Genomic DNA, 23,273 nt, shown 5'->3' with positions numbered 1-23,273 from the left:
ACCCTGCTGGGCACGGGGTAAGCACAGCCCAGAGAACCAAACCCCATGGGCAGCCCTCCCACACCACCCCCCCAGCTTTCCAAAAGGGTCTGTTCAGCTGGGCAAGGCCATGAGCTAAACCCAACCACCACATTTTAAGCCCCACCTTCCTTATTAATTTTGGGAGGGGATCATTTAAAACACAGCAGCCGCTAATGCCGGGCAGAGGGTCCACATGGGAACCCCAGCAGGAACAGGCACCCACCTTTCCCCGCTGTGACCAGAGGGGTGGATCCAGCTGCCCGTGGGGCAGGAGGCCGTTCTCCAGGCAGGACAGGAACTGCAGCAAGTGTCCTCCACGGGGGAAGCGCAGAGGTGGCCTCTGGATGCCATCCTGGCTCACCAGGACAACCGTGCCACCACTGTCTACTGTTGGCAACAGCGAGAGCAGGCACAGCCATCAGTGAGGGAAACAGCACAGGCCGAAAGGCAGAGGGCAGGAAAGCTCAGGGAATGGAAAATAAGGACTTTCTTCCGTGTTTGGATTCTCCTCTAAGTCCATGGTAAGACAGGCCCTGGGAAAGGCTTGCTGGGATCATCCCCTTGGAAATCAGAGCTCTGCAAGGAGCACTCACAGCCAAGCACCACAGCTGGGGAAAAGACTTGCCTAGAAGCACTTAAATCATGGTGAGCACCCAGAGCTCTGGGCATCTGCCCTGGAGCCAAAGCAGAACCATCCCAGAGGGAAGGGATCAAGCCCAGGGTGACACAGCCCCCAGCTGTGGCCTTACCTTGCTGGTGGCAGTGAAGATACACGATCTCCTCCAGGCGAATGGTCATGGCATAGTCCCAGTACACGCTGGAACAGAGGGACAGGGAAGCTGTGAGCCTCGAGGGTGTGAGAGGCTCTGCTGCTGCTCACAGCAGCTCCAAATCCTGCTCCAGATCCCCTGGCACCAGGCAAAGCCACGGAAAGGATGAAATCCCAGAGCAGTGATGCCAGCCTGATGAGTGATAACATCCCTCCAGAGCCAGGAGCTGTCCCTGCCACCTCAGCTCAGCCAGGGCCAGTCCTGTCCCACCTGCCCTGGGTGGTTTCTCTGCCCTCACACTGTTCCCAGACACGGGAAATGGATCCTGGCTAGTGCAGGGAGGGACTGGAGCCCTGCAGAGCTGAGCATTCTCCTCTGAGCACCCCAAGAATCCCTCAGGAGCAGCCCTGGAGCCCCAAGGAAATGTTCAGTCAGGTCCAAACCTGGGCTGCTGCTTCTCCCCGGGGCGGGGAAATAAACCCTCACAACTTGTGGGGTTTTTTCAGAGCTTACAACAGATTTGGTCTCAGCTGCTTCTGTTCAAGAACTGTCTCAGCCCAGGCACCTCGAGGTGTCTGAGCAAAATCTACAATATGCTGGAGAGCTGGTGGCCACCAGACAGAGCAGAGAGGCAGGGTTTCATTCCTTTGGAGAGCCCAGCACTGCTGTCCGAGGGTGTCAGCACTCAATCACATCCCACCTCTTTGCAACAAAGCAAATTTCCAGATTCTCAGCAGCAGCAGCAGCATCTGCCACTTCATAAAAATAGTGCTTAAATAACATTAAAAACAGCTTGTGAAGGACAGGAAGGTGTGCAAGAGTCACTCCTTGTACAGTCATACTTACTGTGCCATCTGCCTCCTCTCTTCCTTGGTCACGTCTTGACACTGGGAATTTTTAGAGCTTAGGCTGATGCCCAAGGCAAGAACTCAGAAAAGGGGTGTAGAGATGAAAACAGATTTTAGGGGAGAGTACCAGGCACAACTGAATGGCCCAGGGGCCAAGAAGAAAGGGGAGATGAAAAGAACACCGGTAAACAAAACCCAAAAAACTACAACTGACAATGAACGAAACTGAGACCAAGTTTTGCTGAAGAAGATCTCTACTCTAGGTCGGAGAATCAGTGTCCTAAACACTCCCACTTTCCTGGAGCCAGGAGAAACCCAGGAGCACGGTGTGCTGGGAGGGAGGGGAGGGCATTCTCCTCAGAAAATCCCCCAGGGCAACAAATGAAACCACTTTGTGTGTTTTGGAACAAGCCCCACTCCCTCCCTGAGCACTTCCCAGCAGAGACACATCTCACACCACCTCCTGCCACCCTTCCCATTCCAGGCTCAAGGATGATGGTTTTGCTCTGGGAAAACGGTGATGGCTTTGCATCCCAGATCCAAACTGTGAGCCAGGGGAACATCTCCTCCCTTGCTCTGGTACACTTGGAGCCAGTCACCTCTTCTCGTAGTCCAGGTCCCCCACGGAGCCGTTCATCAGCTGGTTGGGGGTCCACTTCAGTGCCATGATGTCGGCAGTCTGGTGGAGGGACAGATATCCAGGGATTGCCTCCATGTCATCTCGCTGGGGAAGGGAAACACAGCGACAGAGTCAGCTGGAAGATGCCACAAGAACAAAGCCCTGGAGCCCAGGGCTCACACACAGCCCTGCACGCTGCACCTGAGCCCAAGTCACAAACGGGAGAAACCCGCTGTGTCCCTGGAAAACCTCCTAGCGGAGACTCCAGGACACCTCAAGGCCTTGGAAAAGGGCTGAGAGCAGCTGCCCAGCAAGGAAAACTTAATACCTCCACCTAAAAGCAGTTTGCACTTCATTTAATTGACTACAAGAAGCAGGATGGGATGGGAGAAGGAGTTTTGTGGTAAAGAATGGGCAGGGAGAGGAGCCTGTGTTTCTACCCAGACCGGAGCAGAGCTCTTCCATCCCACTGGGAGGATCCACATCACCAAGACCTCCAGAAACACAGCACATTCACTGTCTTGCCAGATTAAAAATGTGGTTTTCTCCATCCAAGAGCCACTTGGGATAGGACAAGGTGCTGAGGAGCAGAGCAGTGTTTCAAAGCCCAGGTTTCCCAGCAGGAGCTCACCGGCTGCACCAGGACATTGTTCTTGCCGTACAGGAGTGTGGCTCGGGAATTCTGGTGCAGGGACTCCACGTAGTCCCTGGCAGACAGGGATGGCCTGTCATCCATGCTGCCACTGGAATGTCTTTTCTGAATCTGCAAGAGACACGCCCACAAAAGTGAGGTGAGCACAGACACCCTCTGGCTTCACAAAAGCTCCTCTTGAACCACCTTCCCTCCTCACTTACACACTTATGAGAGTCACTACTAGAAATCTTTCCCTCAGGGTCCTCTAAGGGGGTTCCTGACCCTGTCCAAGCTCAGAGAAGCCCCAGGAGTGAGCTCTGTTTGCAATACACAGAGCAGATTCAGCTTTCCGTTTGTACATGATGGTCCCCAGGGACACAGACCCTGGGATGCAGTGCCAGGAAGGCCAGTGCTCTCCATGGGCCACCTTCCCAGCACCTCTGCCTCAAAGACTTCCCTCCTCAGAGGGCTCCACAAGCAAAGGGAGCCCAGATCCTGTGGATCTGGGAGGAGCAGAGAGAGGTTTATCCCCCACTCACGCAGAGCGCCGGGCGCTTGGTGGGCGAGTCCTGGCGGCAGTGGGAGCTGTGGATCCGGTGCCTCTGCACCAGCTCGTCCGCAGAGGGGTCTGTCCAGAAGTGGTCAGCAGTCTTCATCTTCGTGTATTCCAGTGCACAGGGCCCCACTGTGGAGAGGAACATCCCAAACATAAGGGAGCCATCCCTGAGCCCACGGCTGCCGTCACCTCCTGGATCTGCAGATCACAGATTTGGGAGCATGGGTTTGGAACGCAGGAAGGGAAAGCAAGTAAAGAAAGTGTTACCCAGTAAAGATGCAAGAATTGGCCCATCCACAGGATCCATTAGGAGAGCTTCCTTCTCATAGTACTTACTAGAAGAAATAAAGGACAGCAAAATACTGGAGTACTGAAAAGTTATAGACAGTTGTTTAAATTCTTGTCATGCCCTTCTCTTTCTGTATCTCCCCTTGATGGGGAGAGGGCAAGAAGCCCTAAACAGGCTGTTTCTGCCAGCTGAGAAATTCCTGGGGAACAGCAACCCTCCTGCAGCACATTGCAAGCATCACCATCTCCTAACTAACCTGTCCCAGGACAGGACACCTCAGCATGTGGATCCCAGAGGACAAGGACAATGCAGCCCTGCCAACCCAGCCATCACCAGGGCCAGTGGGGCCTGCCTGTATTTTAGGGAGTGCACAGTGGTCACCAGCAGCAGGGCATCCATCTGAGTCCCCACGATGGGCACTGAGTGACACCTGGCCTGTGCCATCCAGGGACTTCCCTGGCCCACGTGGATCCTGGTGTTGCTCAGGCAGCAGCACCCCCAGCGCCATGGACAGGGACACGGGGGGCCTGTGCCAGCACTCACCTGCTGTTCTCCACCAGGTAGTGCACGATTTTATCCAGGACCTTTTCAAAGAGGGCTGTGCGGATCCAGAGGTGTTTGATGGCCTGAGGAGACAGGTTGGGCAGCTTCGGCACCTTGCGCACGTTCTCCGGGACCCCCTGGGCTTGGTTCCGCCTTTAGAGGTACAAGACAAGAGACAACAACACCACAGGCTCATCCCTGGACCCTGAGGGAGCCCAGGGCACTCCTGCCACCAGGAGTTTGGGGTGCTGACTGTGGTGGCTAGGGAATCCCAGGGAATTGCCTGGGACAGAGCTCTGGAGGTGTTTCCTGTCCCTATCCCATCCCTTGCTCCAGAGGGGCCACACCTGCATTTGAAACCAGACGTCACCAAATCGGTTCCCCACTGTGAAGACACCCCAGAACTCTGCTCTCCCTCAGCAGAGTCCTCCAGCCCACACATCTTTCCACGGCTGAGCTCACAGGCAGAGCAGCTCATGTTAGGGCAGCTTAAAATTCCTGCCCACAGGTAGCTGCTCCATCCATCTCCCTGCTAATTGTCCAAGGATGAGTAATCCTCTCCCAGACAGCAGCTGAATTACTGCAGGCTCAAGCCCTGCACATCCAGACAGGCCAAACGTGGTTCCAGCTGGCTTGGTGAACTGGTCCATAAACTGTGAGAGCTCAGGAGCAGCGTGCTCAGCTGTCCCTGAAGCACCAGAGCAGAGAGAGTTAGAACTTGTCCACCCCTGCTTAAACCACAACCACAACTCAGCCTCCTAGAACATCAACCAGCTGGGTCAAGGGATAAAAAACCCAGGAGAAGACTGAAGGAGTGATTCCTCCTGTCGAGGCTCGAGTTGGACCCAAAGCACGCCTCCCACCCCAAAACCCGAGTGAGCAGAGAGGGTTGGCAGCCACGCTGGTGCCTTACGCGTTCTCAATGAGCTGCTCCAGGTCCTGCACCTTCCTGCAGAGCTCCTCTGCCAGGGGGAAGCTCTTGCCCACCTTCATGAACAGCGCTGCGATCTTGTTGCTGCGCAGGAACCCGGCCGCCCTCCGCTTCAGCCCGAACAGCACACAGCATTCCACGGCGGCTGCAGAGAGCACAGGCCTCGGGATCAGAATATTCCCAGTTGGAAGGACCCACAGGGATCATTGAGTCCAACTCTGAGTGATTGGCCCGTCAGTGGAACACACAATTATTAGCAGCAAGCAATCGTGGCTTTATTAGCTCTAGCCAGCTGTGCCAGCCTCAGGGTCACTGCAGCACCTTCCCTCAGAGTCAGGCTGAGAGAGCTGGGGCTGCTCAGGCTGGGGGTGAGAAGGTTGTGTGGAGACCTCACAGCAGCTCACAGAATCTGAGGGGATTCCAAGGAATCCAGAAAGGGACTGTTCATCAGGACCTCTCCCACTAGAGCAGGTTGCTCTAAGCTCCATCCGACCTATCCTTGAATACTTCCAGGGATGAGGCAGCCACAAGCTCCTAAAACTCCTCAGACAGTCAATTTGAAGGCTTCAGGAAATTGTAATCCCATCCCACAGGAGAATTAACAACAAGCACCACAGCTTCTCCAGGCAGGGCAATTGCTGTGCTGGGCAAACAGGCTGACACTCTCCTTGTGAGTTTCTTGTGGATTGTGGGGAAACCAACATTCCCCTGATGTTTTCCCTTCATCCCAACCTAAGGGATGGGCACAGCTGGAATAGGAGGCTGTGCTGGGATGGTGCGAGTCAGGAGAAGAAAGCTCAGGAGCAAGGACAGGCACACACTGAGGGTTTCTAAAGCAGCACAGGAAATGGGGCAATTTCCACCAAAAGATCTCAGTGTCCATACAACCATTTTTCTGAAAAGCTGAAAGGAGCAAAGAACCTGGGGATAAACCACGGACAATGCCAGCAGCTCAGTCTGGCTTTGGGGACTCGTTGGCACTTGGGGACACAGGGACTCATTAAGTCCCTGTGGAGGGCTGTGCCTGACTCCATGTCCTGGACTCTGCCCAAAGGCACTCACCAAACCCCAGCGAGTGCCCAGACAGCCCCAAACACCTTCCCTGTCCTGCCACGGTGAGCGGGGATCCCGGGAACCGGCGATGACTCCACAGAAAGACGTGCACACGCACAGGCTCTGCCGGCAGCTCCTTCCCAAAGTCCCCTGGGAGGGCCCAGGATGGATGTCTAGTGCCAAACACAGACTGATTAAACACGCTGATCAAAGCACTGGAAAATAACACAGACCCACAGTCCTCGGGCCCTTGATCCAGGTCTGAAAACGAGTTCTGCTCCCTCCTCCCCAGGAAGCCAGCGCTGCTGAGCTGAGCCCACCAAATGCTGCTTCACCTCCTGTCTGGAAAGGAACACTTCCCTACAGCTGAACAACTCCACAGAGACCTGGAAAAAGGCATTCCATGCATCCCAGCAGCTCCCAGGCTGGGAGAGGCTCATTATCCTGCCCTGCTCCGTGCTGTGCCTGAGCTCGGTGCTGAGCAGCAGCATCCGAGGGCGGTGAGACACGGCCTGTGCCGGCAGAACAGCAGATTTGGGCCAGCCCAGCCCTGCTGACCCCCAGCAGCCAGGCAGAGCCACTGCATGGACATCTGGCTTTGAAACCAGGCCCTGCACAAGCCTTCCCAAAGCCCAGAGGGCTTCACCTGCCCCAGCATTATGTGCAGCAGCAAATAAATTAAAACCCAAACTGCTCTATGGCTTTGCCAGAAAAGCCAACATCTCCCTCATTTCAGCTCCACGGCTAAAATACAAATGACAAACAGCCCCACCTGCCTGGGACTGCACCCAGGGGTGCCCATTTGGAGTGCTGAAAGCTCAGGTACCCATGGGGGCTGCTCCTGCCCAGCTGCACTCCCAGTGTGAGCTCCCAGTGCCACCAGTTCCATTCCAAATTCCCAGCAGACAAACGGGAGCACTGGTGCTCTCACTGTGCTCGTGTCACGGGCAGCACATCCCAGCCCCTGCCAAGCAGGGAGAAATCTCAGGTCCTGAATCTCCAGGCACAGAGCATCAAGCAGCATCTGTTCCCAATGCCAGATCCAAACCTCTGCAGAACACCGCTCCTGCTGGCAAAACTACAGGGAAACATGCAGCTTCCATAGGAAAAGCTCCCCATGCTCTACTAAATCCAGGGGTAATGGTAGGATTTTTTAATGGGATGAGTTTTGGAGCTCAGTTGTGTCACCACTGCAGAGATTCTCCTCATGCCTCAGGATATAACTCACAGCAGAGTCAGGATATTCAGGATATCATCTACAGCAGACGCACACGGTGCAGGGTCCCTGCTCAGCTATGCCCAGGTAAGGGGGGAGCTTTGACTCCTGGAAGAAGACTGAAGATATTCCTGAGCTGCCCAGAGCTCTGATGCCATCCAAACCTCTCGGGCTGAGCAGCCTTGGCTGACGTGGACGCCAAACCCTGCGCTCCCACAGCCCCGCCGCCGGCTCCCCGTCAGCCTCCCAGGGCAGCCTGGACGTGACAGATGCCAGCTCGTGTTTGTCTGCTCCAAACCTCCCCTCCCAGCAGCACGGGGGGGCCGGGGGCTGCTGCCCTTCCCTGCCGGAGCTGCTCCATCCGGAGGGGTTTGCGCTAGGCCGGCTGCGCGCAGGGCTCCGTCAGGAGGGCTCTGCTGGGAAGGCAGCTCTCTCCAGGGAAAAGGGCAGCTCTGGCAGCCCGAGCCAGCCTTGCAGCACGCTCTGCTTGGCAGGGGAAGAGGTTATTTATAAGCTCACCCAGCTCCTGGAGAGCCACAACAGCGGGGAAGGTGCAGGAACCATTCCAGGTTCCTTGCTGAAGAGCGGACGGAGCAGGAGGGGGACACCAGGAACCAGGGAGAGAGCAGCAGCACCTTAAGAGGCCAGAAGGAAGCAAGGAGCCCTTCGTGCCTGCATGCCTCAGCTCCCTGTCGCAGGAGCCTATAAATAATTCCAGGCTGAGAAGCCTCGTGCTGCACAGAAAAGCAGGAATGAGTCACACCTGGAAGTCTGCTCTGCTCTTTCGATGCCACACAGGGGCCACGGGCTGGGAACAGGCTCCTGAGCATCTTTGATGTGAGGGCCCAGCAGGAAAGGAGAAAGCCCGGCCTCCTTTCCATAAACTCCTATTCCGTAACAGCAAAGAAAAGATCTGGACTCGACAGGCTTTCAGTTGAATCAATTCTCAAGGGAATTTAAAAATTAAATATTATTTCTAGTCCTTCCTCAATGGCTGCACACACTGCCAGCATCCCTTCCCCTTTTGACACATCCCTGTATATTTTTAAGCACAAAGACCTCAGGGATTCCAACCTCTGCCAGAACAATCCATCCTCTGGCACTCCCCACTTCCCTGGCCCAAGGTCCTGGAGCTGGAGCGTGTTCCCAGGAATGGCACAGCACCAAAAGCCCCAGTCCCCAGCATGGGAGACTCACCACAAAAGGAGATGATGTGGCTGCTGTCCTCATGCACAAACTTCCTGGTCACAGCCTCCTCCATGATCTGCTTCACCTGCAGGACAGAGGCAGTTAGGGAAAACATGGAATTTCAGCCATGGACCAGAGCAAGGAGACCTGCAGTGGGGTGGGTGCACAGGAACCTCCTCTGCTCCCAGGTTTTCCCCATGGCCCAGGAGATCTCACAGAGGATTGATGTGGCTCTGCCTGCTGAGCATCACCAGCTATTTCAAAAAGTCAGGTATAAAAACAGGGCTGTTTCATTTTTGAGAAGCTTCACAGTAGGAAAACCATGAGCTGAGAATTAACTGAGGGAACTGAGCATCGCTCAGTCACCTAATAAAGGTATTATTATTACAGATCTCATATTCAATGTTTTTACAGCATTGTTCTCTTCTCTCATTTTGTTTGACAAATTTCCTGTGGCACAGCTGTCCCAAATGACTGCAACTATCTATCAATGCCTAATTCAGTGACCACCTGGCACCAGCTGTGCCCAGGAATTCCATTTGCACAGCAGGGCCAGCAGCTCTGCCCTCTCTGACTCACAACTGGCACTCAGCTGATCCAGAGGAAGCTGTCACTTAGTGCTCATCAGGGGCACGATTAGGGGACAAAAACAAATAGGACCCCACAGAAATGAGGAGGGTATTTTTTGCAGGGGGCAGACAGGAGGTCAGACCCACCAGGTCAGGTCTGGCAGCAGTGTGGTGACTTCCATCCCCAGCTGTCACTCTCCCTAATCCTGCTGCAACCAGCCAAAGCCCAGCTGAATCTTTGCTCCTTAAAACATTCAGCTCCCAAACACTTTTCCTTTCAAACACAGCTGCCAGCATGCTTGGATCTCATCTTCCAGTGCCTCTGTAACATCTTGGCTTTGGAAAACACAGGGGAAAGTGTTCCCAGCACAGAACTGAGGGTGTGAAGGAAGCTCTGCTTAGCAAGGTGTCCTCCCTGAGGGCACAGGGAGGGAAATACAGCAGGTCAAGACTTGGCCAAGCAAGCCTTGCATGAATGAGAGACTTTTAATGGCATCATTTGGGGAATTAAACTCCTTTGCAAGGTACAATCAAGGTCAGTTATGCACGGCTGACAGCCCCACAAAGGAAATCCTGAGTATGGATTAAGAGCAGAGCGCTGTCTGAGCCAAGAGCTGCTCTGTGCCAGAGCCACCAGGTGAGATCCCAGCGCTGCTCGGTGACTAACAGAGCCCTGAGGCTTCCCTGGGTGCCAGCAGCTGGTAGTGACTCAGGAAGTGACAGCAAGGAATGTCACCGAGATGTGGAGCTCGGGGCTGGAGGTGGCTCAGAGCACTGGGAAGTTCCTCTTGGCACAGCATGGTCCAGCTCCTGCACCTCCACATCCCCCACATCCTGCGCTCAGAGCGGTGACTCCACCTGCAGGAACAGCCCAGGGACCAGGAGAAAGCTCCAGATTCCGCCTCAGTGCTTTATTGTGTCTTAAAACTGCCCCTGGTCAGGGCATCTGCTGGTGCTCCTTCATTCCTTACCTCCCACCTGCAGTTTTCCCCTTGTCCCAGTGCCCCATGCAGGGAAGGGGCAGCTGCAATCCTCACTGAGGGCTCCTTGCTCCAGCACCATTCCATCTTCACTTCAGCAGCAGAAACAGGGACAGAGCAAGCCCAGCAAGAGGAGAGGAGCCTCTGTCTCTCACACATCCCTCGGTCTTGGCTGCAGGGCTGGATCAGGGATGGGAAGCAGCGCACATCTCGTGTCCACCAGCACCCAGGTGCTCCCCAGAGCTGCCCCTTTTCCTCCACCTGGAATTCCACATGTCCACCAAAGATATTCTGCCAGCCTGTCCAGCCCAGGAGCCATCCCTGGGAGCAGCCCTGCTAGAGAGGTTCACATTTTGGGGCCCTCAGGGATTCCCTGAAATTTGGCTTTCCCAGCTGGCCGAGCCACCCTTGTGCAGATGGCTCCTGAGCCTCACCCAGGCAGGCAGAGCTTCTTTTGTCAGCAGGACGCAGCACTTCTCTCTCACACCTCCAACTGATCTCCCAGAAAATAACTGCACATAGATATTAAATGTACACTCATGGCAGCACCGGTGGGATCAAGATTTTAACCCAAACCCCCACAAAAATACACCTGAAAATCAATGTGCTTTACCAGCTTCTGATTCAATCAGGAAATATTCCAATGTAAGCAGTTTATTCAAGTATTTGTTTGAAATTCCAGTGTATTGACACTGCCTGCAGTGACCATCTGCCTGTCCAGGGCCTGGGGACCATCCAGGACAGCAGGACCCAGCTCTGACCGGGCATTTCAGTGCCAACACTGCACAAACCACCTGCACGCTCCAGGCACACACAAAACACCTTCCAAGAGACACAGTTTAGTGGAAAATTACTCATTAAAAGTAAAAAAAAAACCCCAACAAACAAACAAACAAACAAAAAAATTGCACTGTGTTGACCGAGGTTGTAACACTAAAAATAAATCAAGGAAGTCTGAAGGGCTGGAAGTGGGAAGGGCACTGAAACAAACACCAGCCCCAGCAGGGAGAGGCCAGACAGACAGACGTGGCCTCCTAACACAAAACAAGGGATATCTTGGAATCCTGGAATGTTTTGGATGGGAAAGGGCCTTAAAGCTCATCCAGTTCCACCCCCTGCCATGGGCAGGGACACCTTCCACTATCCCAGGTTGCTCCAAGCCCTGTCCAACCTGGCCTGGGACACTTCCAGGGAACAGAACTGACACTTCCAGGGAATAGAGCCAAGAGCTCCCAACTTTCTCTAAGTACCAAGAAAGTTTTCCAACAAAACCATCTTACATTTGCCCAAACAGGCACACTTGGCATCTGTAGGACAGCTCAGAGGCAGAGAACCCCAAAACTCCTGGCAGATCTGCTGTGCTGTTGTCTGGAGACCCCAAAGGACTCTCTCACTCGGAGCAGCCCCTCCCCAGCCAGCTGGGATCCACCACAGCTGGGATCCACCACGTGCTCCGGATCCGCCGGGAGTTTGTGCCGCCCAGGGATGGGAACGTGGCTCAGCCACGCTCGGCTCCCTCCACAGAGAAGACTTGAACAGCCTCTCAGTATGTGCTGCACTCCAGCATTTTCATGCTAATTCTCAGATTGTAGCCAGAACAATCCCAACAGATGAAGCTGCCCACTCTGGATCTCATGCCAGCCTAGGGAAATGAGATGTTTGCTCTTCTTTTATTAGAAAGGAAATTAAAACAGCAACTAATAATTTAGCTGTAGGTAAACTCAAGAGGAAAATCATCAAGCATTTCACAACAGCACAAACAACCCCCTTGGCTCCAGCTGTGAGCACAGGACATGTCCCCCTGGAAAGTGAAATCAAACCCTCACCTGCCCAAAAACCCCAGGCCCCAGGGAGGGATGGAGGCTTAGACCTCTCTGCTACAGAATTCCCAGGGATATGCATCATCCAAAGTCCAGCTCTGCTGTCACCCAGCCCTGTTGTCATTTCCACTGCTGGAACAAGCCAAATTCCACCACAGCCACAGCCACCACCGAGCTGCAGGGACCAGCAGCAAGCCAAGAACTCCAGGTTTAATTAGCCCAAGGAAATATTGACTCACAACTGTTCTACCTGGCCAGATTTTTCCCTATAGAACCTGTACTCTGGGTCATTCAGGGATGTTTCCAGCCTATTTCCCTGCCTCTTGCAAAGCCTTTCGCTGGTTATTGAGGCATTTCTGTGGAAGCACAGGGCCTCCTGTCTATCTGGCCATGCTCATAACTCTGTGAAATTGTTTACAGCAAGCCAGATGCAAAACAGGGTCCCCAGGGAGATCCTTTTCCCAGTCCTGTTCCAGGGTCAAGCTCACTTATGTTGCCACAGGATGAGGGCAGCTGTGGGGATGCTCCTGGTCACCAGATGCAGGAATGGGCCTGGTTGCCATATCCAGCACCAAAAAATGCCTGGATGAGGAAAAGAATGTGGCACAGTATCCACACACTGGAGCCAAAGCAGTGGGAGAACATCCCATCCCAAACCAAATGGATTTACAACAGAAAACGGAGATGGAGATGATGATGGAGATGATGGAGATGATGATGATGGAGATGTCTCCTGCTCCCTCTGAACATCCACCTCTACACGAGGTGTCAGATCAGGTGGATGAGATGCTGCAAGACCAGAGCCAGGAAGCTGCACTGCCTGCACCCCCTCAGAGTCACAGAATTCATCACAGAATCATGGAATTGTTTAGGTTGGAACAGACCTCCAAGATCACTGAGCCCAACCATTTACCCAGCACTTCCAGGTTCACTGTTCCTGTTCAATCCACCTGGCCCAGAAGAACCATCAAGCCCCCAAAAGATATCAAGCAAACAACAAAATAATTTTAAAAGAACCAAAACCACCCCATCCATTGATGAAAGAGACTTTAAACTTGATTTGCTTTTTTAAATTTGCTTTTCCAATTCTTTTCCAAGCTGGAGCTTTGTCCTTCTCATCAGCGTTCTCATCACTGCTTTGATTATGTGTTTGAAGTTAATTCTTGCACTTAAAAAAATCCCATTTTCTGTGTCAGTTTTGGTGCAATGATTGCATGTGGGCATTCCTTGCTGCAGTCTGAGCTCTCCTGCAATTGCTTCTCCCAACCAAGGCCTCTTTCCAGGAAAAAGCTGCCCATGGAACACTGCAGCACTGTCACTTCTCAGGTGTTACAAAACGTTGAAGGATCACTGAGATGCAACATTAGGATACCCCTAGGTGTATTTGCAAGGACAGCCTCCCCTGCACTGCAGGGGAATATTTCCCAGCAGGAATGTCAGCCTGATTTTGCTGGATGCACCAAAGGTGTCCGAGGCACAGCAAGTGCAGAATCTCTGCTCAGCTCCAGGACACAAAGATTATTCCAAACCCCCAAGTCCTCCTGGTGCCCACAGGAGGCTCTGTGTGCAGGGAATGCTGATGGAAATCCTGGGATATTTCATCATGTTGGAGCTAAAGCAGAACTTCTCAGACTGAAACCTCTCAACCAGATTTATCTCCTCATGTGAAAATGAAATGTCTGCCTGTTGCCTGCCTTGTTGCTACAACACCCTTTTTTAGCAGCCTTGTTGATAAAATTTGCATTTTCCAGCAGGATTTCCTGTTTCTCCTGCGTTACCACGTTCCTCATCTCTCCAACAACAAACACCCTGATTATCCCACAAGCAGGTGCCAGACAGACTGCTCAGCACCACCACGAGCTGCAGCCACGCTCTGACACTTCTCCAAGAGTTCACTGGCTGACCACAGAAAAAAAATATCCCAATTAATTGTGCTTGGATCAGTTAAAACAGCCCCAGCTGCAGGGCACGGGCTCCATTTATACCCAGGGAGGTTTTGGTGGCCCCTGGCATGAGGGGACAGCACAGGGACAGCTCTGATGGCACCAGGCACTTGCCTTGAAAGCCATTTGGCAGTTCCCTACTCTTGCTGCCTCAGAAACATCGATCACCCTGCAGCCCACTGAGACCTTTGGCTTTGCTAAAAGTCATATTTAATTATTTATGACTGCTCGCTGAATAAAACATGGCACCTCCTGCAGCTGAGGGATCCTCCTGGTGACACACAGGAGGGAATTCCAGGCCAGCCCTTCTCCAGGAACCACGTCTGCTCACAGCTGGGGACTGGGATGAGGCTCCTTGGGGAATAAGGGAAGAGAAGAACTCCCAATATTTGTGCAGTTTGCTGGAAAATGAGTTTAAAATAGATTAATGGAAGGATCCATAATGCAACATTGCATTATCCTGGGGGACACAGGGGTGATCCCAGCCACGTGCACTTGCTGGTAAGTGGTTTTGCACCAGACTTTCTTCACAGAGCATCAACTTTTGGCCAAAAATCCGTGCTTACAACACTCATTTAAGCTGCCTAAGATCACGTTAGAGCTGGTTCTATTCCTGTTGTGCTTGTCAAACGCACATTTCCACGCCATCTGTGGGCACTGCTGGCACTGCTCGCTGTAAATGCTCAACACAGACATTTAAGGAAACATTTAAGGCAAACTTTAGTCATTTCTGTGTTTTTCCAGCACACCCGACCCCCAAGCCAGGTTCTGTTCTCACCACATCCCAAAGCTCCTGTTTTTCCCAGGTAGTGATGGCATTCACTGCCAACATGGCAAAGGATGGTGCTGAAACCAAGGGCAACTTCCATCTCCAAATAGCCCTGAAGTCCTGAATCTGTGCAAAGCCAGGTATTTCCATGGCAACAGGAGGGAGGAGAGCAGGATATTTTGGCAGCAGAGGACAGAGGGTCCCCTGGCCCAGGGCAGGTGTGAGGAAGGGGGAAAGCAGCACAAAACCTGCTCTGGAGATGAAGGCTCAAGCCAGGGGTTTCTGGAGCACGAGAGCTCTTGTGCAAAGCCCTGCTTCTGTCTTTAAAAGGAGAGGAAATGGTCCCCAGTGATCAGCGCTGATCTTCAGAGCAGATCGATGCAGGCAATCGAGAAATGCTGCATTAAGGGCCCTCTGTTCTCTCTTGGAACAGAAACATTTGAAAAAGGCTGCCCTGGGTGCTTGAGAGACATCAGAGGGTCCCTCTGCCAACAGCAGCTTTCATCACCAACCTTCAGCTCATCATCCTCATCCTTATCTTGCCTGAACACTTTTGACAGCTACACAAAGGCCTTTTTCCTTTTTTTTCCTTTTCTAATAAGCTGGCCTTGAGAACATTTAAAGCTCTCAACATTAATTTTTCAAATCCTAGTAACATTAAATTAATTTACAATTTTCTACCCATCCAGAATGAAATAGCTGGCACTGACGCCTGCAATCTGATATTTAGGAACGGCAGGCGCACAGAAAAACAAACCCAAGCTGCAAAAGCATTGCTCTTACCAGTCATTTGTGTTATTTAGCCACAAACCAGGCAACATGACTGCAAAGCAGGGGCTTCTCTGAAAGGGTGGGAGGAAGAGACTGACTGTTGTTCCCATGACACATGATGAAGGAATTAGTCAACAGCCACACAGTGACAACCATTCCAGCTACTGAAAAAATAAACAATATATCTGGTGGAAGACAGGCAGGCTGTGGTCAACCCCGGTTTTTGAAAGAATTCCTAAGAAAAGGCAGCAAAATTTTCAATCCAGGTTCAACAATTACTGATGAATAAAGACTCAGAGCTGCTTCCCGGGTGGCAAGTTAAACATAAACTAAGTTTTTGCAGAAGAACGACCGAGATGACTGTTTGCTTTCATACAGCACTCAGCTTTTCACTCAGCTCACATTCCAGGGACACGTGTGCAGGTGGATTGCACAGGTAACACCTGCTTCCCTTCCTCCGTGCCATGCAGCTGCCTGGAGGGAGTTAAAAACAGACCTCAGGACTCCCCTCTATTCAAAACAAAACTCCTAAAAGAAGGGGAGGAGCACAGGTTGCAAGGGGAATAATTCTAATTGAGAACCCACACCCTTCCAAACCTGGGTATTTCAGGCTCTGGGTTTGTAAAAAAGCCTCGTTCCATCTGATAAAATTCTCTAAAAAATCAGAGGATGCTGGTCACGCTGCTTATCCTGCATAAGAGGGCACAGGATGCCTCACAAAGTCAGACCTCACTCCTTCCCCTGCAGCTTGCTGACAAACAGTCAATTCTGCAGCTTCCAGGGTTGGTTTGATTTGTTATGACCATATGGGGCAGAGGGGGGAGGAAGAAGATGGTGACAGATAACACAGCTCATCTCAACCTGCACATCCACTGCAGCACAGGACTTCTCCAGAATCCAGTGCCTTAACCATGGCAACAGCCAAATACTGAGGGCTGCTCAGTGCCCTGGCTAATTCCTGTTTATTGTTCCTGTCCCTGCCTGGATCAGACCTTCTTCCCAGTGTTTGCCTCATTCAGTTATGGCCCTGGGGTGACAGATGTGGCACAGCTCCCCAAGGACAGCCCTGCCTGTCCCTGCTCTCAGCTGGGCTCACCTGCACTGAGGGCAGCTCACACAGAGCCCTGGCTGGAGCAAAACCAGGTGTGGCCTTGTGAAATGAGAATGCTGCAGGTTTGAGAAAGGTTCAAATTCTGGGAGTGGGGGTAAAAGAACCCCAAATTTCTGCAACTGGCCCTTTCTGCTGATCCTTGGAGTGTGCACAAGCTCCTGACTTAACCTGAGGTCAGCCTAGAAGAGGAAGAAAAACCAAAAGCATGAGCAGGGAGCAACAGGCGGAAAAACACCCTACCTGCTGCCAGTTTCAGGGATGGTGCTATATATACCTAATAATACCTCCAGGATCATGTTTCCTCAGCTTTTTCATTCCTACCAGAGCAATATCCAGATGGAGAGCACAGGTCCTCCATGGAATTCCCCCACCTGTGTGGCCATGCACCCACAGCCCCCATTGCTGGACCCAGACCCTGTCCAAGCTCAGCACTTCCAGCAGGAGTGGAAGGCAGATCCCAAGGGAATGGCAACCACCCCGTACCTGCACAGGCAGGGAACCCACACCAACATCCCGAACAACGGGACCACCAAAAAAGCCTCTGCACTGTGCCAGCACAAAGGGGCTGCTGGAGAGAGGCTGGAGTGTGTCAAACACCCAGGTCACAGCTCCACGGTGGCACTTCACAGGGCAGGAGGGCATTCCCTACGCACCCCATCCCTCCCCCAGGCTTTACTCACACTAAACCCACGTTATCTCCCCAACAGAAGGGCATGGACCAAGCCCAGCTCTGCTCTCTGAGGCACCAGCTCCACTTTCCCCCACACACAGCCCTGGGAGGGAGCGAGGCCGGGCTCTGAAGGCCAGCACAGGAGAGGCTCTGGGGGAAGCCAGGAGCAGCCCTGGCTCCCACCCTGCAGCAGCCGTCTGTGCACTCAGGAGCTGCCACAGACAGTCATAATGAGATGGCAGCTCTATCCACAACGCTAAATAAATGTCATACCCTTTTCCTGGTTTAATAGCTGTTGCTGAGGCAACCAGTAGTATTCCTTAGCACCACACCCGGCACAGGATTAAAGGTGGGAATCGGTCAGGATGGGCAGCGCTGTCACCCTCCCCAGCCCCACCACCCACGGCTCTGCTCCTCCCGGCTCCGAGCAGCATCTTCCACTCGCCGGGTTCTGTAAACCGGATAGCGAGATGTTGGTAACACCAGGAACCAAACACCACACACACCCCCCCTCATCCTGCATCCCGGGACGTGACCTGCAGGGACAGAGCATGGGCAGGACATGACAACAGCTGCGGGTGACCCAGCGCTTCGGCACCGAACTGGGCTCCGTGACTCGCGGACCTCAGGGGTAACCCACGGCACAAACACGGAGCTCCAGGCAGCTCAGCATCAAACAGCGTACGAACTAATAGAGTTAAAGATGCCTGAGAAGAGGGAGCACAGCGAGATGCGAAACGCCATCACCCTGCACTGGGCACACATATTTGGAGTCCCCCCTTTTCCCGGTCGGGGTCCCCAGCACCCGCTGCCCCCCCCCGCCCTGCCGAGGAGCGCCGTGCTGCGGGAGGGCTCGTCCCATCCCCGCTCCCAAGGGAAGGATGCAGCACCGGGAGTCGGCCCTTTTTCCCTGCGGAAAATCCCAAGTTGTGGCGCGCTCTGCCCCCAGCCAGAGGCGATTTTCCAAGGATGCGGGGCGCTGGGATGCCGGGCACCGGCGCTGCACGGATGCTTCTCCGCCCCCCGGGACCCGCAACCGCGCCCGGCTGGGCTCTCGGCCGGGTGGGCTCTCGGCCCCGCTCCGGGCTGGTTTTTGGGGGGGCTCTTAAACCCGCGGTAGCAGCAGCCGGGCGGGCCCGGGGCTCCCCCCGGGCAGGAGCCGCCGCATCCGCGGGCACCGGGCCGGGGCTGCTCCGGGGGTCCCGCACCCACCTCCTTCTTGACGGTGCGCAGCAGCCGCTGCCGGGTCTCCGCCTCTGCGGGGAGAAATGAGGAGAAGAGACCCGTTAGTGCGGCCCTGCCCCGCCACCCCCGCTCCCGGTGCCGGCCCCGGTGCCGGTCCCCGCCCGCCGTACCCGCCGGGGCCGCCGCCATGGCCGCGCTCGCTCCGCAGCGCCCGCAGACTGCCGGGCACCGGGCCGGGCCCGCCGGGCCGCACCGCCCCCCGCCCCACCGGGGAGGGGCCGCCGGGCCGCCAATCCGCGACCGGCACCGGCACCCCGGCACCCCGGTATCCCCGGCACCAGAACCCCCGGTACCCCCGGCACCAGAACCCCCGGTACCCCCGGCACCAGAACCCTGGTATTCCCGGCACCGGCACCCCGGTACTCCCGGCATCCGCCGCCCCGGCACCCCCGGCATGCCCCGAACCCCCGGCACCCCCGGCAACGGCGGGTCGAGGAGCGACCGGGTGCGGGCCGGTGGTCCCGCAGGTGTCTCAGCCGGGACCGGGGCCATGGTGCGATCACAGCCGTGCCCCGGCTCCCGGGTCGCCACCAGCCCCCCCCCAGCCAGGTCCCCGCACCCCCGACCCAGCCCCGAGGTGTCCGGGGACGGCGGCGGCGGGGCCGGGTGACACGGGATGGGAGAGCCCTGGGGGTGTCCCCGCACGCGGGGACCGCTGGGGCAGTGTCTGGCCTCGGACAGGGGTTCAGGGCTCTGGGGTTCCCTCGCAGGGGAGAAACAACCACGTCCTTTCAGGCGTGAGCCATCCAGTCCCGTCTCCGGTGAGCTCCAGCACAGCGGGAAGGTGACAATAACCAGAGACCCCCAATGTCTCCTCTCAAAATCACACCATGGCAGCACAGCCCCTCGGAGAGTGCCCTGCCTGCAGCTCCATTAACATCTCTTCTGTTTTCCTCTTCCCTCGTTTACTGTTCCAGGACATTTCCATAGAAACAGCATCCTGGCTCCTCCGCAGTCCAGTTTCCAATAACTACAAACCGCGTTAGTGCGAGGGCAGAGAGCCCGGCCGTGCTGCACGGCGGCCCCGCCTGGGCCCCGCTGCCATCGGGATTCAATCCTGGCACGGAGGGCAGGAGCACTGGCTCACCCCTGCCAGCCCCCCAGGCTGACCCCCGAGCTGGGCTGCATCCTCTGCCTCCGAGCTTTTCCTCCCCTGCTCCTCCCTAATGACAGCAGGGACCGTAACCCCGCTGGTTCCCTCCACCGCCCAGGCTGCCAGGAGAGCACGGGGGAGCTCTGGCCTGGGGATTAATCCCAATTCGGTCCCTTCTGTACCTTCCAGGAGGCAGCCTGGGCAGTGTTTCCATGTACTCTGTTTGCTTTGCACTGTTTATATGCCTGTGGTGGCAGCGCAAATGTAACCGAGCTGCAGCTCGGGGGAATGTGATTGCTGGACCAGACGGCTCCCAGCATCTTTGGGAGAAAATCGTCTGAAAGAAGCACAGGGACAAGGACTCCCCCCAAGCCTTGCTGCTTCCTTTTCCTTGCAAAATTCTGCTTCTCCCCGGATTAAAGACAGGTGGGAGACGGTTGGCCCCTGTTTTCTGGAGCTTGGAGAGCTTAAATGAGAGCACGTTGATCTATACTTAATTTGATTAAGTTACATGTCTGAGTATCATGCTAATTAAATTAAACTTCCCACTGCTGCCTCTGTGGCTTAAACAGGATAGTTTTTTAAGACCACAATTCACTCCCCTGCATTTCTCTGCACGGATGAGCAGGTGGGATAAAAGAATTCTGCTGATCAAGCCATCGTGGTGTTTAGAAACAACTTCTAAAGCAATGGGTATTCAAATTTAAATCTGATTTGAGTTGGATTTAAACTATGCACTTTCAATCTGAAGCGATTTGTGCTTTGAATAAAGAGAATAACAGGGGGAAAGCAGAAGTGAGTGGATGAGGCAGTGCACAGACTGTGCCTGACCGCGATGTCTCAGGTGTTGATACAGAATATTGGGAAGGAATTGTTCCCCGTGAGGATGGCAAGGCCCTGGCACAGGGTGCCCGGAGAAGCTGTGGCCGCCCCTGGATCCCTGGAAGTGTCCCAGACCAGGCTGGATGGGGCTTGGAGAAGCCTGGGCTAGTGGAAAGTGTCCCTGCCCACGGCAGGGGCTGGAACTGCTTGGGCTTTGAGGTCCTTTCCAAGCCAAACCGTTCCGTGATCTCCCCAAGACACCTCTCCCCTGCCCTCCTCCCATCTCCAGCATTTCTTTCCACCTTGCAGCTTCTAAAAACACGTGGAGATTTCAAAGCTCTCCCCTGATGGATTTGACAGCGCGGCCCCGACCCGCTGCCGGAGGAGCCGCAGGAGCGGGGGGGAGAGGGGGCAGCGGGACGGGAGCACCGGGAGCATTCACGGCTCATTCCCCAGCGAGCTCCCGGGGGGGATCTGCCGGGGATGGAGGTACTGAAGCGACGGCTCTGCTCAGCCTTCGGCTGGAGCGGGGCATCCTCCGTGCCTGGGAATGGAGCCCGTGCCGAGCGCAGGGAGCTCCGTGCGCATCCCTGCGCTGCAAACCCCGCTCGGCTCCGGCTGGGAGCGGCTGTGGGAATAGCTCCGGCCACGGAGGTTCCTGCAGGCCCAGCTCTGCCCCTCCGGGTGTGATTTAATAGCTCGGTGTGAGGGAAACAAGAGACTCTTCAGGAGAAAAAGGAGCTTAGCTTTAAACAGACGCCGGAGTTGGAACAGCCGCTGCTTCCCAATGGGAAAGGGGTCTCTGTCCAGTGCTGGGGGCTGTCCCTGCTTCCCGCAGACCCCTGAGACCCCTGGCAGTGCTGAGCCCTCCTGAGCAGGGGCAGGACGTGGCCACAGCGGGGTCTCCCACCCAGCCACTGCACATAAACCACCCCGAGAAAAGGAGGGTCAGCAGCAGAGGAAGAGCTATTATCTGTTATCTATTATCTATTATTATCTATTATCTATTCTTTTTCATAGTTGCTACGGCACCAGATGCCTCAGTTCTGTTATTTATGCCTCGAGATGGTTTTTGGGCAGGGGTTAAACCCCGCTCCCCCCTCACACTCCCCAGGCAGCGGGGATTTCTCCCCTTCACCCCAAAGCCTGGGACAAGGGCGGTCCCTCTGGTAGCCCCCACATCCCCGGCTTCCATCCCCACTCCCACGCCGAAGGATTGGGATCCAGGGCTCTGGAAAGTCCCAGGAGGGACACAAATCCCGTATAAAGCACAGCAGGTGAACTGTCCCTCCCTTGTGTGCTGGGGCTGGGCTCGGGGGGAGCCACACCGGGCTCAGGAGCGGGGACTGATGGAGGGGCTGTGCTGGGACCCCCCGAGCTCTGCTCGCTCATCCCCCGGCCCAGGGACCACCCTGAGCCCACCCACCCAACCCCTTCACTCAGGGAAAATCCTCATCACTCCTCGTAACCCCACCAGCAGAAAACTGCTGTATTTCACAGGAGAGGTGTTCAAAGAACAATTATTTCGTCTTAAACCAACAATAATTTCAGGTTCCACAGCGGAGAGGGAGAAGGCCGTGGAGTGCAGCCCACCCTGTGCAGGGACTGGCAGGACTGGACCCACTCTTAGGCTTTTCCAACCTCAACAATTCCATGATTCTCTGATTCCATTCTAGGACAGCCCGAGCAGCCAGGGCCAGACACACACACACACACACACACACACATACAAAAATATAAATGTGCTTTTAACTGGAGGTTTCTAACGGGTTTTCGTGTGTGTGCCTGAGGGATTAACAGAGTCCAGAGGCTTCCCGTGCCGGGCAGCTGCGTCACGTCGTCACAGCAACCCTCTCACCATGGCCCTGGAGCCGCAGCTCCGGCTCCATCTCTCCTGTAGTTTCTTTTAATTACAGATGGGAAAGGCTGTGAAAGCCGGGGCTGGAGGCCCCCAGAGCCCCGGGAGAGCCCTGTGACCCCGGCTCTGTGCAAGCCCTGCACAGACGCATTTCAAAGCAATGAATTTTGCTGTGGAGCTGTCACAGGGCAGAGCGGTGGCTTTGGGGACGCTGCCATCCCCTCCTGGTCGCAGCTCAGCTGTGAAAGTTATTTCACTTTCAAGTGGCTTTTCCCCAGCAGCTCACACCCCAGAGAGACCCGTCGAGCCCAGATGGATGAGATGACCTTTAAAGGTCCCTTCCAACCCAAACCACTCCATGATTCCCGAATTTCCCCTGTAAGCATCCGTGTCACCTCCTTAGCAAAACACACCACGGAGAGAGAAATAGGGATTTGTCAGGAGGGAGGAGGAAACACAGTCCCATTTCACCACCTCAGCCCCAAAACTGAGCTGGAATCCCCTCCCCTGGGTGGGACACACGGGGTGATGTTTGTTCACACAAGGTCAGGCTGGTCCCTGTGGGATGATGCTGGTCCCTGCAGGGTGAGAATGGTCCCTGTGGGATGATGCTGGTCCCTGCAGGGTGAGGATGGTCCCTGTGGGATGATGCTGGTCCCTGCAGGGTGAGGATGGTCCCTGCAGGGTGAGGATGGTCCCTGTGGGATGATGCTGGTCCCTGCAGGGTGAGGCTGGTCCCCATGCTCCGGGGCTGCTCTCCCCTGCTGCCTTTGATCAGAGCATGGCTCTGGTTTCCCTGCCGGCTGCTCTCCGTGCCGTGGGTTTCCAGCGGGAGGTGGGGAAGCGCAGTCAGCCTGACCCTCCCCTCCTCGGATCTGTCATCAGCAACAGAGAAATCCTTCCCGGCCCCAAGTTACTCAGCCTGAATCCTGCAGGATTTGCCGGGTTGGCAGG

The 23,273-nt window shown here is 54.9% G+C and overlaps 1 protein-coding gene across 1 annotated transcript in view; it reads right to left on the bottom strand.

The window, feature by feature from the left end:
- SGSM1 (small G protein signaling modulator 1) overlaps positions 1-18,687 on the bottom strand; it is a 32,515-nt gene extending 13,828 nt beyond the window's left edge. The window contains exons 1-11 of the mRNA XM_005524322.2: positions 18,657-18,687; positions 18,514-18,557; positions 8,678-8,753; positions 5,194-5,356; positions 4,281-4,433; positions 3,716-3,783; positions 3,432-3,577; positions 2,890-3,021; positions 2,239-2,363; positions 771-838; positions 245-408 (exon numbers count right to left, since the gene is read on the bottom strand). Of these exons, the coding sequence (XP_005524379.2) occupies positions 245-408; positions 771-838; positions 2,239-2,363; positions 2,890-3,021; positions 3,432-3,577; positions 3,716-3,783; positions 4,281-4,433; positions 5,194-5,356; positions 8,678-8,753; positions 18,514-18,557; positions 18,657-18,675 (1,158 nt within the window). The 5' untranslated portion in view covers positions 18,676-18,687. The remainder of the gene's footprint in view (positions 1-244; positions 409-770; positions 839-2,238; positions 2,364-2,889; positions 3,022-3,431; positions 3,578-3,715; positions 3,784-4,280; positions 4,434-5,193; positions 5,357-8,677; positions 8,754-18,513; positions 18,558-18,656) is intronic.
- Positions 18,688-23,273: the final 4,586 nt, after the last annotated feature.

The sequence above is a fragment of the Pseudopodoces humilis genome, chromosome 20, assembly GCF_049639895.1.
Source record: "Pseudopodoces humilis isolate 2021_Gansu_Grassland_sample_001 chromosome 20, ASM4963989v1, whole genome shotgun sequence".
Lineage (NCBI taxonomy): Eukaryota > Metazoa > Chordata > Aves > Passeriformes > Paridae > Pseudopodoces > Pseudopodoces humilis.
The sequence above is the reverse complement of the archived record's forward strand: the minus strand, read 5'-3'. Positions and strand labels throughout refer to the sequence as shown.